This window comes from Sapajus apella, unplaced genomic scaffold (assembly GCF_009761245.1).
Source record: "Sapajus apella isolate SASKATOON/1434 unplaced genomic scaffold, GSC_monkey_1.0 scaffold1, whole genome shotgun sequence".
NCBI lineage: Eukaryota > Metazoa > Chordata > Mammalia > Primates > Cebidae > Sapajus > Sapajus apella.
This window is the reverse complement of record NW_022436941.1, coordinates 17,139,064-17,156,582: the sequence shown is the minus strand read 5'-3', so window position 1 is coordinate 17,156,582 and position 17,519 is coordinate 17,139,064. Positions and strand designations below refer to the sequence as shown.

The 17,519-nt window shown below is 34.3% G+C and overlaps 1 protein-coding gene across 5 annotated transcripts in view; it reads right to left on the bottom strand.

Moving 5' to 3' along the window:
• The window catches only part of CEP120 (centrosomal protein 120), an 80,811-nt gene that overhangs the window by 31,595 nt on the left and 31,697 nt on the right, over positions 1–17,519 (bottom strand). For all 5 annotated transcript variants that reach the window (XM_032267918.1, XM_032267759.1, XM_032267687.1 and 2 more), the window contains 9 exons: positions 16,560–16,734; positions 14,700–14,849; positions 13,204–13,386; positions 11,315–11,411; positions 11,065–11,217; positions 10,483–10,572; positions 6,688–6,780; positions 5,965–6,126; positions 1,287–1,409 (listed from right to left, as the gene is read on the bottom strand). In XM_032267918.1, the coding sequence (XP_032123809.1) occupies positions 1,287–1,409; positions 5,965–6,126; positions 6,688–6,780; positions 10,483–10,572; positions 11,065–11,217; positions 11,315–11,411; positions 13,204–13,386; positions 14,700–14,849; positions 16,560–16,734 (1,226 nt within the window). The remainder of the gene's footprint in view (positions 1–1,286; positions 1,410–5,964; positions 6,127–6,687; positions 6,781–10,482; positions 10,573–11,064; positions 11,218–11,314; positions 11,412–13,203; positions 13,387–14,699; positions 14,850–16,559; positions 16,735–17,519) is intronic.

The following is a 17,519-nucleotide window of genomic DNA, read 5'->3' as shown; positions in this document are numbered from 1 at the left end:
GCGGCAGGCAAAGAGAGAGCTGGTGCAGGCAAACTCCCATTTTTTAAAGCCATCAGATGTCATGAGACTTATTCACTATCAGGAGAACAGCAGAGGAAAGATCCACCCCCATGATTCAATTATCTCCCACCAGGTCCCTCCCACAACATGTGGGAATTATGGGAGCTACAAGATGAGATTTGGGTGGGGACACACAGCCAAACCATATCAATGCCCAAAGGAAATGCTCACCCAAGCCCTGTTGTCCAGTGAACTAGAACCACAGTGAGGATGGCCTGAAGGAAGCTGGAGAGCAGGGCTCTCTGATGGAACCATAAAAGCATTCAACTACTGCCAGAGAAAACGAAGTAGAGAATGAGGTGGAAAAAACTATCCCAGCATAGATCCAACTGCCACCCACCAGTCTGCTGCTAGTGCCCCCTGGTGGCAAGTCTATAAGAGCAAGGAAGCCTTCAATACAAAGCTGGGTAGGAAAAGATACGCAATGGCTGGCACAATTAAATCCTTAAATTTTAAAGGTAATTTTCCTATGTGTTATTTGTGCTATTTTCCTCTGAATGGTGTGTTTTTTTTAATCATGCCTAAAAATGCAAGAACACGTTGTCAAACTTAGAGTGTCTATTGCACATTATACATTTTTAATGCCTAGCACCTGACCATTCTGTTTGTGGACAATCTCAATTTAAATGATAGGTGGAACATGGCTTCCAACCACAGAAAACAAAATAGAACAACTATCCCTTCTTCCTAGCTGAGAGCTAGAGTGCAAGTCTGTGATTCAAATGAATATTCCTGTCTAGGACATTGAATCTACAGGGGTGATACATGGAGAGAATGTTCACAATGGCTACCACAAAACAAAGTTCAACAGCGTGACACTAGAATCAGATGGTAGGAAATCCAGTGACACAGCAGTGACAGTACCAACTGGAGCATCTGAAGTAGTCTGTTTTCCGACAGGATCTTGGCTATGGCTTGCCTCCCCTATCCTGCCCATATTCTGAAACTAGTTCTTCAGCCTCCTGAAAGTTTTGCAAATTCTTTCCTTACTAGAGTTAGTCAATTCTGATGTTTGCAACCAAGGACTCTAATTTGTATAAGCTACAACTGACCTAAGCCAAGAAATTCAAGTACTAATAATGTCATGTGCCTTAAATTCTCTGATGCGTTCTTATTTGACCTAAGAACACTACAGCAAAACATTATTACATTGTATACACATTACTTATTGATTTTATAAATTGATCACTGGGACTGGTTAAACTGCCCAATATTAACATGTGTACCTTTTCCAAGTTGAGAAGATTTATTTCAGACTGTAGACGGATTTCTGGTTTGTTGCTTTGCTGGTCCTTGAACTGTTGGAACTCTTTTTCCAAAATCTTATATTTATTCTCAGCATCATTAAGCTGTATTTAAAAAAATTTAGCCATTTCAAAACAATGATATGCGAAGTTTAACAGTATAGAATTCAACTCAACAGTATCTTATTTTTATTCTAAAGCACGCTCATAGTAGGAAATCTAGAAAATAAAGTATAATGAGGAAAACAAAGATCCTTAGTAATTAAAAATTCAGTAAATCAACTGATTATACAAATACTTTTGAAAGTATGAAATTTCTTATCACACTAGTATCATGAGAATGTTTTTGGTAAAACTTATATGTCAAATTTAAAAATTACCTTCAGAAATACTAACATTTTCTTTACACTTTTCTTAAGATGTCGCATATAAGAAAAAATTCAGCAAGAGACCACCAGAAGCAGAGAGAAGCAAATACATTTCAACACTAAGGCAACTCTGTCTCTCCTAGATTCCATTAGAGCAAAGTAAGTGCAAGTTCTCTGCCAATCCAGAATCAGGCCCTACACTACAGTGAAAAGAATCTCAGGAGAAAACTCTGGAATAAAAAGAGAGAGAGAGAGATTTCAGGCTAAAATTACTAGAAATCCTCAGCACATAAAGAAGGAAAAATAAACCAAGAAACTAGAAAAGCCATCAGCCTGGTTAATTAAATCAAGGAATGACTGGGAGATCCAGAGTTTCCTAAAAGAATGGTAATTTCTTGAATTTGAAGAGTTGGGGAAGAATAATCAGGAATAATAGTCTAAGCAACTGCCCAGTGTCCAAAGTACAGGGGCAAGAAGAGCTGGCAAGAATGTCTCCAGATGGTGACAAGTTTGCAGACTTTACTGGACTACTTTGAGGCCAAGAAGCCAACCCTGGCCCTTTACATATAGAGGGCCTACACAGGATTCTGGGATACAAATGGAAAGATAACATCTTTTCAGGTTCTCTCTGTACAGATGTGGTCATCCTTCCAACTCCCGAGTTCTACCTCCAGGCCTGTACCATCCCTGTTTGCTTTGAGGGGCTCCTCTGAGCCACAGGGAAGATCCTCAGGTACCCCAGTGGAGCCCTGGAACATAAAGTTTCCATAGTCAGCTCCCTGTTTCCTTTTCCCAGAGACCCCCAGCCCCCAGCAGCAGTAGTCAACCTCTTCTGACTCTGCTCCAGATTTTGAATTTAGAGACGATTAAAACCTGGATCCCAATTCTGTTTGAAAGCCAAAGAATAACATGATCATCAGTACTCTGTTGCATGACTCTTTGCTCCACCAATGTAATGAAAATTAAATGCGAAAAAAAATGAATAATCCTGACCTCCTGCCACAAAAGACTAAGCATTACAGACATGCCAGATAAATATCCAGGTAAGTAAAAATAAGCTCAATTTTAATGTAGCACTTATTGTTTTTATAGTTTGGTACTGTATGAATTTTTCAAATTCAAATACTATTACAAGTTAAGGTAATTTAAAGATTATTTGATTCAATTCCTTCATACTAACAGGTTTAAAAAAAAAAAAAACCTGAAAGTCAAAGAAGCTAAATAATTGAGGCAGCACCAGAGACCCAGTGAGCTAAGTCAGTAGCAGGGGCAAAAACTGACTTCAGACCTTTTCATCCCAGAATGTTTTCATTAAAGCAGTCAATACTTCCTGTAAAACAAAATGACAAGATAGTCTGTCTTGACTAAACATTCAAACTTCTCTTAGAACACTTTCAAAATTGAAAAAAAAAAGCCATGAAGATGTTCTTTTTGAATGAGACTTTTTTTGAAATGTGAACAAGGATTGCTAAAGATGTTTTCCAAAAACATACTACTGTGACTATCCATCATTAGATAAACCAATTCTCTCTCCCCTAAGATGTAAGACTTAACTAAATTTGAAATAGAAAATGTGTGGCAAAATGGAAATAACAATAATAAATAATTGTTATTAGGATTTATCTAGCATCTTTAGGTAATGTGGTATTCCATACATGAGAATTTTTCATATGACAGATGTTTACCTGTTTTTTAACATCCAAAGTTGAATAGAAACCTTTCTAAAGTTTCTCAATTTTCTGTTTTAAAAAAAAGCTAAGAAAATGCTAAATTTGGTAGTTTCTTCATAATTCCAGAACATTATCATAAACAATTCTTATTGTTACAATTGGGTTATAAAGCAGTTAGCTTTTAAAGCATGCTGGGCTCTTTTTCCTTTGCTAAGTGATCCATAAACTACAGTGATTTGAGTTCTGGTGCCTACTATAATCTATTTGAGCACAAATACTTTATCTTCATCAGAGCTCTCACTGACAGTGTGTTTAACTGCCCCTTCTACCAATCTAGTTAGAATTGTGCGTATAATACATGCAACATGGTCAAAGTAAGGGCCCAAAAAGCTTTTCCATATATAAAATGTGAAATGTATACAGTCATGGACTTAGCAACCTGGGCATCTTGGAAATGTCTCCTGTCCTTCCTACCCCCTTTTACTTCCCCAGGTCTTAGAACAGTGATTCAAGAACAGAGGTGTGCTTTGCGTAATTTTTCCAAAACACCAGTTCTTCCCACCAAAGTTAGTTATTCTTACATTCCTACAAAGAGGTAAACTAATTACACCATATACAAGTCTTTTTCTTTTTTTTTTTTTCCGAGACAGTGTCTTGTTCTGTTGCTCAGGCTGCAGTGCAGTGTTGTGATTACGGCTCACTGGAGCCTTGAACTCCTGGGCTTAAGTGATGCTCCCACCTCAGCCTCCTGAGTAGCTGGGACTACAGGTGTACATCACCATGCCTGGCTAATTTTTGTATGCTTTGCAGAGATGCAGTCCTGCCATGTTGCCCAGGCTGGTCTTGAACTCCTGGGGTTAAGCAATCCTCCCACCTCAGCCTCCAAAAGTGTTGGGATTACAAGTGTTAACCACTGAGCCTGGCTTTTACCTGTCTTAGACAATGTACAGACGTGTATTTCTCAAGAGCTCTCCTGGTGACTCTAATATGTGTTAAGATCCTTTTTTGTAGAAGGCTGAATCTTCCTGATAAGTGGAAGAATAGAAGCATCACTGGTGAATCCCATTACAACTGCCCACTTTCACAACTTTATCTTTTGTATTTTAAATGAGACTACCCTACTAGTAACAACCAAATTCATATTTTTACAACCACCTAAATAATGGCCCTGTGCTGCCATGGAAACTGTTCATGACAAAATTTACTGAAGACTTGGGAGGCATTCATCATACATATCTAATCTACACTGGAATTTTTCAAGAAAGATAAGCTTAATTTTTAACAGCTTGATTCTTTTTTTAGCAAATATTTATTGAGCCCCTATTATGTGCTGACAACTGGTCTGGACCCCTGGGATACAGCTTTAAACCAGAACAGTTTTTATGGAACAAACAATCTGATACTGATTAAATTATCATGCTAATGAAAATAAAAACAAACTGATATGACATATCATTAAAAAAAAAAAAGAAGAACAGGAGAATAATGTCCTATGAGACCATAAAATAAAAACTTGACCTAGACTTGGGGAGCATGAATCAGAAGATTTCTAGGAGTAGGTGATGCTTCAGCTTAAAACTAAAGGACGAATACAGTACACCAGGCCCAGAAAATGCAGCAAGCATGAAGATCCTGTGAGTGAAGCGAGCATGGCATGCCTGAGCACCTGATGGAAGAGAAGCGTGGCCAGAGTACACAGCACAAGCACAAGAGTGGGAGATGAGGCCAGCATTGTCTTGTTGCTCATAGGAAAAAGATCAGAATTGTTGCCTTGCCTAGCAACAAGTCAATGCTGAAAGGTTTTAAAGAGGAGGGTATCCAGAGTCCCAAATTTCAAAAATATCATTCTGAGTACAACATGAGGAGCAGCTAAGAGGGGCCCATCGCTGAAACAAAGAACATTTATAGGCAGAACGTCAAGAATGGAGAGAAGGACCACAATGGGTTTTAAATGCCTTTAAGACATCTGAACAGAGATGCCAAAAGGCAATCAGATATATGTGCAAGGTCTTGGATATAACCTTGGATGTGAAAGTCCCAGATGCACAAGTTGTCTGTGAAATCATGGGCATGAAATCATGAATAAGATTGTTTTTGCAGAAAGTAACTCCTGAGCTTGGAGGAAGTTAATGGCTAAATGAAGATAAGCCTGAGAAAGAGCCTGAGGGTGGCCAGAAAGGTAGAGGAAAACAGGGAGAGTGGTGGTGTGGCAGTTGAGGAGTGAATATACAAAACCAAAGACAACAGTGTTGATGATATCAATCAGTTTTACTGAATATGAGAGAGGAACCACAGACAATTCTCTCATGAAATTTGGATCTTAACTAAATTTGGTCCTTAACTGAATTTGGTTCAGTACTACATGAAGAATATCTATGTTTGCTTAAAGAAGACTTATCGGAAAAAGATTTACATTGGAAATGACCTGAAATATGTACAATTTCACACAAAATACTTAGAAAAAGAAGATCCAATGTAAAGTATATTTGAATATCAGTGCAATAAGTGTGATTAATAATCTAAATTACTGGGACTTTTATCACTTTTTATTAGTGAATTATTTCTCTTATTACTAGAATGCAAATAAACTAAGTATAAAAGATGACAAGTATGTTATCCAACCTGTTGCTGAAGGCGGTGTTTATCCTCTTCAAGCTGTTTGATTTTTAACCTTTCTAGTTCTACTTGGTGAATACAGTCCTCTTTGGCCCTACGGATAGAGTCTTGCAGTTCTTGTAGGTTCCGTTGACGTTCTGATTGCAGTTCCTTTTTTTCCCTTTGAAGCTTAAAACAAAGGTATCTTTAAGAGGTTGGCTTATTACTAGCTGCACTATACTATTCAGTATTCCAATATCTTTCTATACACTCAAATGTTCAGGATATTTACAAATTTATTTTCACATCCTTTTTAGTTATCAGAGAGTTAATGTTCAAGTGTATCAATATTATAAATTTTCAATCATTATTATTATAAACATATATAAAAATCCATGAACAATTTATATAAATTCAGTTGAAAACCCTAACCACTTAACATTTCCATTTGAATAAAACCTTCTTCATTGTGAAAGCAAATATGCCCAAGTTTCTTATTTTAGAAACTTCTGATTCTTGTCTAATCACATAGAATAGCACCTTAGTATTAGGAACAAATCTGTACTGCATTAACTTTAAACACTCTAGCATACTATTATACCTATTCTAATATATAAGGTATGCTGAACAGCAGTTTGAATAGCAGTTTTCTGTATATCTGAAAGACAATTTTCATGAAATAGAGCACAAAGTAATAAACAGTATGAATTTCATAGACTCTGAAATAAAGATATATGATAGATGAAATACCTCTGATTCTGCACTAGCAAGCTGCTGCTCTCGCTTCTCCAAGTCAATTAGAGTTTTTTGAAGTTTTCCTTCTAGAATAGTATATTCAGCCACCTAAAATAGAGTTAAAATATGTACAATTTTACGGAGAGGACTTGAGAATAGAAAAGTCACAAATTACATCTGCCAATTCAAAGAAAAAAATGTACTTTGACAAATTTGAGATAGGTGAGGGCCATCATATTTCCTCCTCCTAATCTTTTTTCTTCTCCAAGATAAACACAAATTTTAACTGCCATTCATATATTATGATCACCACATCCTCTAATATGTTAGACTTAATCTAAATTTACAGCAGACAGAGACAAAAGAGTGTTAAATTTGAGATGCATATGTAGTATAAGCAAGTAAATAGCCAAGTGCAGAGTCCAGGGAAGAAGTCAGGGATGGGGGTGTGTGCGTTGGGTGTCTTGATGTATACAATGCCAAGAGAGTGAATAAAATCATCAAAGGAGTGAGTATACAGAGAGAAGAAAAGGTGATATTTGAGGACTGGGCTCTGGGACAAGCTAATAAAGCCAACATGAGGAGTATCTAGCATGAAAATTAGGAAAGAGAGACCAGTGAAGACAGCAGAATATAACAGTAGAGAAGTGTAGTTAAAAAAAAAGTAGTCAAAGAAGCCAAGTAGAGGACATGTTTCAAAGACAAAGATAAACTGGGGTAAGGATGAGGAAGGATTGTTTGTTAAGGGAAAAACTGTTCTGGCAAGTAAGAAAATGAATTGACTAGGGAAAGCAGTAGGATTGTGAGCAGCCATGAAGACGTCTCAGCACTTGAGGTCCTACACCTCCTTGAAATCATCACTTTAACACCCATCTTTTTTCCATAACCTTTCACTGCTATTACTTTTTGGCTTTCGCTTTCTTTTATACATATTGCTTCCCTAGTCTCCTGGACTTTAGTTTCACAGTCCTCTATTCTATCCACTATACTTCCATCAGAATTATTGTTATAATTCTGAAATTATAACAATAATGAAATTATTATGAAATAAAAATTTCATTATAATGAAGTTAGAATGAAAATCTAATTATCTTAGACTATTTTATATAAAAATCTTCATTTAAAAAGTTTCTCATATTTCTACCTTTCTCAACCAGGGTTTATCATATGAACCACAAAAAACAGATGATTTAAGTATTTTCTCCATCTTCTCCTAAAATGGTACATAATCACCATTTTTTATTACCAACAATGGATCCCTTGAAGTATTAAGGGCTTCATTCTCTCAGGAAGACCTGGCTAAAAAAGCCTACAGTATCTAGTCTAAACTCTACATAGTAGATTACAAGATCATTTATACTCCAGGGCATCAATCTCTCTTACCTTATTTCTTGAGGCACATTCTTTCTTCCCCTCTTCCAAAGTCACACTACATATAATTTTCTTAATGCAGAGTCTATTTCAAACTTCTCTGCCTTTTGCTCAAGGGGCTCTCTCTGTCTAGATACCCTTTGAGTCTATCTGGCAATATCCACTAATCCTCACCAAAGTTAAAGCATGATCTTATCTACAGAACACTTCCTAATGCTCCCTTATGTAGAACTGATGTCTTCCTTCTTTGTGGGTAATGGCTGTTGGCTTCAGCTATCTGACAGACAGTCATATGTAAGACAGAATATATCTCATTTGCTCCAGAGGGCAGAACAGAAACTACATATATATTTACTCTTTCAGGTAAATTTTCAAAGTATGAAAGAAGTTATATATTGTTTTTTTTAAAAATCAGGTAAATAAAATTAAACAGAAAGGCTTACATGTAATTGACATTTAAAAAATACTCTAGTGAGAATCTCAGAATATTTAGCTTTAAAAGATTTCATACTGAAAAACAACTGGTTTTTTTTTTTTTTTACTACTGACTTGATTTCATAGTGGCTGATAAAATTTGAAAGAAAAACTGATCCCATGCAAGGTAGGATACTGTAAGACAAATGAATTAAAGTATGTGGTCTCCAAATGCACTTAGACTGAAAGAAAATGGCAAATCTCAATCTCAAATCTACCTTTACGATATGACTAATTCAAATAGTACAATCACTTATTAAGTAGGCATCATATTGTTTTCTGACTGGAGTTACAGTATTAACTAGCGGAGCTCATCATTTCAGGCTGAAAGAGTCGAAGTTGTATAAATGCAAACCAATTAAAAATTTCAACTGAAAAGATCATTATTACCAAAATTACAATAAACCAAAAATTAGTACGTTTTCACAGAAAGTTTAATTATGGCACAAATTGAATTTGTCATGGTTTTAGTAATTTTATTAACTTTTCAAATATTTCCTGATTTGAATTTTGCAGACCTCAACACTAAAATACTCTTCAACAGTACTGCAGAAAAATGGTTCAAGGATAAACTCATCTTGTCCTAAAGGCTAGGTTAAAAAATTTTTTAATTAAAATAATATTTTCCAGCTCCCCCAGATTCAATGAATATCTAATAGGAGAGGCCTGTAAATATTACTTAATATAAAACTCACTGTTAAATAACAGTTCAACTAGAATAATGTTAAAATGTATGTTAGGACTTCTACTTACTATAATTTTGGTTATCTAAACTTTCCTTAAGAATAGAGATTTTGATGTACTCTTGCGATTTTTGTGTTTCGGCTTTTTAAAAAGTTCACTGATTATTCAAGTTTTTAATGGTGAGAATTAAGTTAGAAAAAGCTGATAAGGTTATTTTAAAATCAAAGGCCTAAGTACTTCTGCTCCCACCCATAAAAGACAAATAGCTCTCCTCTATAAACACAAAATGAACAACATATATGAAACAACTGTTTTCAGACATTGGGCAACAGACAGTATGGGACAATGATCCCTAAAGGTGGGAAATAAATGAGCCAACCCCTACCATACATCTAGCTTACTGCCTGAAGACTGTGGCTCAAGGAAGGAGAACCCAACAGACACTTGCAATCTTGCTGAGCTCAGAAAATGGAATGGAGACCAGAGAGGCTGAGGCAACTAGAGTTGACAAGAGGAGGGGGTTACAGAGAGGAGGAGCACTGGAGGCCTGCCGAGCCATCCCCTCAAATCTGAAGCTGAATACTGATTAGCCACTCTAGTAAGAGTATTTCTAAAGTCCTAAAATTATTAATAGAATATTTGAAGAAAGTCTAATTGTTAGGGTTGTTTTATTTAATAACTTGAGTGTAAATTGATAAATATTAAGCTTTTGCTTTCAGGAATAAGACCAGATGGTTTCATGTTATCATTTTTTAAAATGTGATTTATTTCATAATTCTTAAAAATAGCTTAAAAGTTTGAGGCACTTTAACTTACAGATTACACTATGTAGTTTATATACATATTGAAATGTGCCATTTTCTTTTTTATACATCAGCAGGGTTTTTCTCTATTCATTTTTGTATATTCACACACACACACACACACACACACACACACACATTTTTTTAAGAAATGAGGGTCTCACTATTTTGTCCAGGCTGGTCTCAAACTCCTGGCCTCAAGCGATCCTCCCTCAGCCTCCCAAAGTGCTAGGATTACAGATGTGAGCCACAATACCTGATGTATTTTTGAATAGGTAATACATTTGCATATTTCAAAAGCACAAAATACTTTACAGTGAAAAGCCTCACTTCTACCCAGAGCCATCATTCACTTCTTCCATGCCAATATATAACCACTAAAATTAGTTATTCCTTCCAAAGACTGTCCTTAATGCGAATACAAGATATTATCATTAGTGTTCTTCCTTTTCTTCTTCATTTTTACACAAGTTGTTACCTTTTTCTTGACTAGTGATTCTCTTTCTCGGTCCCTTTTCTTCCATTCGTCTGCAAGAGCTTGCATATGAGCCAGTTCTTTCTGTTTCAGCTACAAAAGAGAGAAAAAGTCACCAAAAAACCGCAAATATTTCAAATAAATTAATCAGTTGTTGTCAGTTAAAGAACTAATGCTGATCACTAATATTTTTTTCAGGCATTCTTTTTTATTCTTTTTTTTTTTTAAAAAAAGTTGATGCCTGAAGCAAATAATACCCATTTGAGCACACTTCAAGAAAGTATAAAGCTAACAGTGGGTTGTGCTTTCTAACTTGTTTGGAGACTGATATAAGGTTCCAGGAGGGTATGCCAACTGAGGACATGCAATTTAAAGAGTAACTTTCATTCCTAATAATCATGAACAAAGTTTATAGAATTCTGAGTGGCTTCTGGCAAGTTGCCACATTTCAGGTATTTTTTGATTATCTTTTTTTTTTTTTAGATAGGGTACCTACAGAACATAGAGATTAAACCTTGCTATGGAAAAGAAAAAATATACTGAGTAGACAAAATAGATTTTTTAAAGTAACATTTAAAAAGTAACCTGATTTTCAAAAATATCCTCTTGCATCTCCTTCCACATTTCTAGCTCAAGTGCTGCTTTGTATTCTAAGGTTTCACGAGGCTCTGTCTGGATCTCTGAAGGACAGGGTGCTGGAGGAAGAGAAGATGGCTTTTGTTGTACAGCAGATACACCCTAAGATATGAACCAAAAGGCACATTTAAACACTCACACATATAGGCACATTAGATTCCTTTTAAAAAATAATTTGATGACATTCAATTATATTTACCTGAGATGAATCAGAAACAAAAATCTCACGCATTTTTACCAATCCATAATCTTCTAGAGTCACTGTGTAAGAAAGATCTGCTATCCTGTTATTTGATCTACAAATAAAATAAGAAATACCTTAAAATTCATGAAAATAGTTTCATATTATTTTTTCTTTTACTTCCCCAGTGCTTTAGTATTGGGGAGTGAGATTTTCTGCACCTAACAGTATTCTTTTTGAAAGTGCAGCAGCTTCTGTAGGCTTCCATATACATAATTTGACCATCACAAACACCCTGATAAATACATGCATACATTTACTACAAAATGACCCCTATAAGAGCTGTAAAAGGCATAAAGGTGAAATTTAAATCCTTACTGCCTACAGGTAATTACTGCTAATATGTAGTTTATTCCCTTCCTTTCTGTTTTATTTATATGTAGATATACATGCAAACATGCATGTTGACATCATACAGTTTTATCTTGTTTTCCTATTTACATCAGGGGCATTTTCTCATAACATTAATTTAAAAGTGTGATTTTTTTTTTTTTTTACTCCCTGTAAAATATACAAATGAACTTATGTAGTAAAATATACTTAATAATTCCCCTACTCTTGATTATACTGGTTATTCTGAATTCTTTCTTCTACTTTTCCTGAGATGTACATACTCATAAATATTTTAATAGACATAAGCAATGCTTCTAGGCACAATTGGCATATATGCAATACTTCTAGGATAATTATACATTAGTTTGATCATAATGAGCACCTCTTTGTATCACAGAACTGCATGTAGCCTTTGTCATTAACCAAATGAAAAACAAGAGAAAATATTAGAAGAAAATTAAAACTAAAAAACATGATTTTGTCTAAATCAAATATACTCTGCTCAAACAAAATTTGAATGAATGATTCTCACACAATTAGAACTCTTAATTAACCAACTTTTACATTTTCTTCTTCTGTCTCACAGATTTTAGAAGAAATGAATAAAGTTAAATGAAGCATTACTATATCCGACAGAAACTCCTGAGTGTATCTGAAGTTCTCACTTCAGTAAATCTCCTAAAATTTTCTGTCTACAAAGTATGGTTATCAAAGTTAATATTCATAACAAACAGGCAGCATTAAAATAGCTTCAATTATTAGTAATGTGATTATCTTCTACTTATGACAAAAAAAATGCTAATCTTTAAGGGAGATTCTTAAATAATAGTTGAAACAAAATGGCTTTGAATGAGGAGGAATAAGGAAAGACGATTCAATAATACTTTTAGATCTAAAATTTTACTGAGCCTTATTTCTTTTAGTCTTATCTTTCATATAAAGAGTACATCATATATAATGTTAAGTTACATTTTAAATTTTTATTGTTAATTTTAAAAATTATTCAACAAACATTTTACTGTATATAAAATACATTAAAAAACTCAAGTTTTTCTTTGTGGCAATGAAGTTCAGTGCATAAAAAACAATAATTATTTTAAAACTGCCTCTTACTGCCAAATATCTATAACGTCTTCAGACTTTTGATTTGAGGCAGGAGTAAAATATTTTAAGTGGAAAAACAGTCGCAGCCCTTCCCAATGCAAAATAATATAAAATACATTATAAGTTTAACCTCAAATTACAAAATAAAAAAATAGATCCTACATTTAAAATTTTCAGGCTAGAGAGAAGAGGGAAAATAATTAGCCATCTGAATATTACGATACCATAGTAGCACAGATTCTTGACTTTTGTGAGGTGAAATGGCTATCAGAAAGCTAAAGAGCAAAACGGGGTATAGCTGCCACAGGTCAGAGAAGATCAGAAAAAAGAGGTTAAGAAGTGGTGGCTGGCTAATTAGAATTCCATGAATTAAAAAGAAAAGCAAAGACCAATTCTGTGAAATGTATTACCCTTGTGCTGCTATAACAGGCACAGTTTCACTGTAAGTTTGACGCCAACACTGTTCACCACTGGAACCTAAAAAACGAGTTTTTTCTGAAGACAAGATGTTAGAAAGCTGGATTCTCGCAATTCCCAGAAGTAAATCTTTACTCATTTTATCCTTGTGCCATAGTTCAACCAGTAACGGAATCCTAAGGAAGAGAGAAACATGTGTTCATCACTATCAACTCTGACCTAAAGTCTTTTCTGAACTAAATTCTTTGAATTCCCTTAATAGAGTCAAAGGTGTTTTTTTTGTTACCTGGAATGTCATCTGACACAATGGTTAGACCAAACACTAAATTTCACAGGCAGCAAATATGAAATGATGTTTCCATCAATGACGAACCTTATATACAATGGTGGTCCCATAAGATTATATCATATTTTTACTGCATCTTTTCTGTTTAGATACACAAATACTTACCTTTGTGTTCCAACTGCCTACAGTATTCAGTACAGTCACATGCTGTGCAGGTTCGCAGTCTAGAAGCAATAGGCTATACAATCTAGCTTAGGTGCATCTAATTCTACGATGTTCACACAATGATGAAATCATCTAATGATGCATTTCTCATAATGTATCCCTGTCTTTAAGTAATGCATGACTATACTTTTTTTGTTTGTTTTTGAGACAGGTTCTCACTCTGTCACTCAGGCTGCAGTGCAGTGGCACAATCACAGCTCACTACAGCCTCAACATCCTGGGCTCAAGTGATCCTCCCGCTTCAGCCCCCCAAGTAGCTAGGACTGCAGGTGCATATCACCATGCTGGCTAACTTTTGTACTTTCTGTAGAGACAGGGTTTCGCCATTTTACCCAGGCTAGTCTCAAATTCCTGAGCTCAAAGCAATCTGCCCACCTTGGCCTCCCAAAGTGCTGGGATTACCGGTGGGAGCTACCATGGAAGGCCTACTATTATATTTTTCATACCACTTTCCATTTAATAAAAACTTTCAAATATTATTCCCACAGATGTTTAAAGTTACCCTTCATTCTTTTTAAAAAATGTATAAATTTGAATTGAGATACGCTGAGAAAGTAAAAGATGTTTCGCAGAGCTCAGATTTCTTAATTAATCCATTTCAGATAGACAGATTAATAATTCTAGTTATAGATTTTAAAAAATAGAAAAAGCAAATTTTTTCATTTAGTGAATCAACAATAAAAACGATTTAGTTCTTAATTTATTTTCCCATATTACATTAGGAAAAGGCAAGAGCATTTTTCAAAGGTCCCTCATTACATATAGTTTGTTTTCACAAGTTAGAATCACTAAATTCAGGTAAATAAGAGAGGAAAATCTAAAAAGAGTCTTTAAAATAAACCATGCAAAATCCTGTAGCAGATGCACAAATGTGTTTGAGTTTATGCATTCTCCTATAGGAATTCCTTTCTAATAAAATATCAATTTTGAAGAATTCACTTAAAATAATTAATATCATATATACACAGTATACATTACCTTAAGAAGGTATCTTGCAGCTGATGAGGCATAGTTGCAAAATCAAATGCACAGTAAGACTGAGGAAGAAACACTTCCATGTTTTTCCGAACTTCTACAGGAGGATTAGTCATAATAGGAGCTGCACTTCCAAAGAATGGATATGAGTACCTAGAATTAAAAAAAAAAAAAGAAAAAGTCTTATGGTTTACAGGTAAGATTTAGTCTGTTTTTTAGAAAAAAGTATAATATGAATATTACAAGAAAATATAACTTTTTAATAGAAACATGGTAGAAATACCAATCTGCCACCTGTGTGAAAAGTTCCTTGAGGGCACATGTCCTATGTTTTTCATCTCTTCACTACTAGGGAAAAATAGGCAGTTTCTGCCATATATAAATATTCAAGAAATGCTTCTTAAATTTATTTGTAAACCTAGTTTCTTTTACACAATAGTATCCTGATTTTTTATGAGATAAAAAGCCCTTAGTTAACTACAAAAGGACGCATTCATGGTAATCTGGTAATCATGTTAATCTTGCAAAAATGCAAGCAATTCAAATATATTATGGATGAATCAGAGAGTGACATAACACTGTTTCTCCCTTTCATCACAAAGTCATGCTAGATTAAATGGAAGAATGCTTGACTACTGATAAACTTACCTTGTATTTAAAGCCAAATATAAAGATATTATGATACTCATTTAAATTTAATCCTGTATCTTGTTATTCATATATGAGAACTAAAATTTTAAAATTACTAGTAAAAACTGTTTTCCAACAAGAAGAATCCTATGTATTCACCCAATTCCTATATTTACTATCCATTTAAATCAATTCATCTCAGAGAAAGTTAAATGCCCTGGAGTTTCAACTCCCTACACTTAACACCACGCTACAGGATTTAGTGATTAAAAAAAAAACACACACACACATATTAAAGGAAGTCTTGCAGATGAGAAACTTCAAATACCAGTGTTACCAAACAAATTCCATGACACAGTTGCAAACTACAAATTCATAGCAATACAGAACATGGTATGAAAATTTATCATAAAATTTATCAAACAGAGAAAGTTAAATAGCCAGCATTTTTAAAGGGCCTTAAAATAATTCAAAGACAGAACGATTAGTCCTTATCAAGTGAATTCCATGAAGAGTGTTAAGTGGATTGTAACTATTTATTTCCTCAACTTTTGCAAATGCTAATGCTTGTTCCAAAGAAATGTATGAGTTGCTAACTACCCCAAACTAAACACATTATATTTAATTTATATCTCCAGCATAAAAGTCTATAAAAACATAACATCATTAAAAACAAATTATTGTGTAAAACTACTTCACTGACATATATATATGAAATATCTAAAATTCTTTATCTATAACAGTGTAGACACATTCCACTTACAGCTGATTAAGTATGGTTTTTCATTCATATCTATGAAATGTGGGTGTTGGGAATATAAGCTCCCATTATAATTCAGTTTTATAGAAAAATCAGATAATGTACTCCCATTGTTTTGACCAGTAACACCTTTTTCCAGAAAAAAAGCACTTTTAAAGAGGCACTGTACTTTAAATGGCATATAACATATATTTATCATAATACATATAATAGGTGTTGTATTACTTAGAATAAATTATCATAAATGCCTACAATTATTATACCAGAATAGATAAGACAGTTACCTCTTATACTACCAGTGCCACCCTGGTTTGAATTCAAAGTCATTAGGATATAGCCTTACCCCCTTTGAGTCCACTGATTTAACAAACGTTATAACTTCTTTGGTGACATTTCTTTCTCTGCAATTCCCCAAAAAGGGGAAAGTCCTTTCTCTTCAGAAAATAATACTTTGAAACAAAATCAAATCACACCTTAATATACAGTTGATTGGAAAACCAATCTCCAAGGCAAGTATACTCCTTAAGTCTATTGAAAAGCAAAAATGATGTGATGTTGCTGGAACAGCAATCTTCTGTCCTGAAGCTACTTCGGAAGCATTGGATGTAGTTACTGGCTGGGCCAGTGACACAGGTACAGAAGAACCGGCTAAAATGAACATAAAATAAAAAAAAAAAACATACTTGCTAAAAGTTTCTCTTAAATTGTACAAATAATTTAAGGCTATCATCTCATTTACCTTTAAGCAGAAATTGGGCTATTTTGTCTCATGAACATATGAATTGAGGTATAAGTGTCTTAAAAGTAACTCGCACAAAATAACCCAGGTTTCAATTTCCATTCTAGAATTGTATGAAAAAAGAGCTTACTCTGAATACATATAGAAAACGTACAGAACCAATAGAGAAATATATATGATAGCAGCCTAGCAGGCACTAGCTTATTTCCAAAAGGCACATTAACTTAACATTTGAAGGGTTGTATATGAGGCTTACTGAGATATCACGACATCACCTTTTTAAAGTAGTTTTGGCTATTTTAGGCATATTTAAAATAGTCTAATAGAAAGCTAAAACTTAAATAGATGGCCAACCCTATTATAGATCGAGAGATACTTGGTGAGTGGTCTAAGTCACACAGCTACTCAGTGACAGAGATTTAATTTACACCAAAGATGTCTAACTCCTAATCCACTACTACTTACACTACTAACTATAGCGGCAATAGATGAAAAAAATTTATTAAATCAGATAAACACAAATTCTCAGGCTCTCCCTTATCTTTAGGATCAAAAATGGCTATTATGAGTTTACTATAAGAGGCAGTTAATAACTGTTTTCTCCAAAATTCAAGATATTTAAGAATTTAACCATTTAAAAAATCTATTTGCAATAACTATATTCTTCAATGTCTATTCAATAGGATATTTCCAG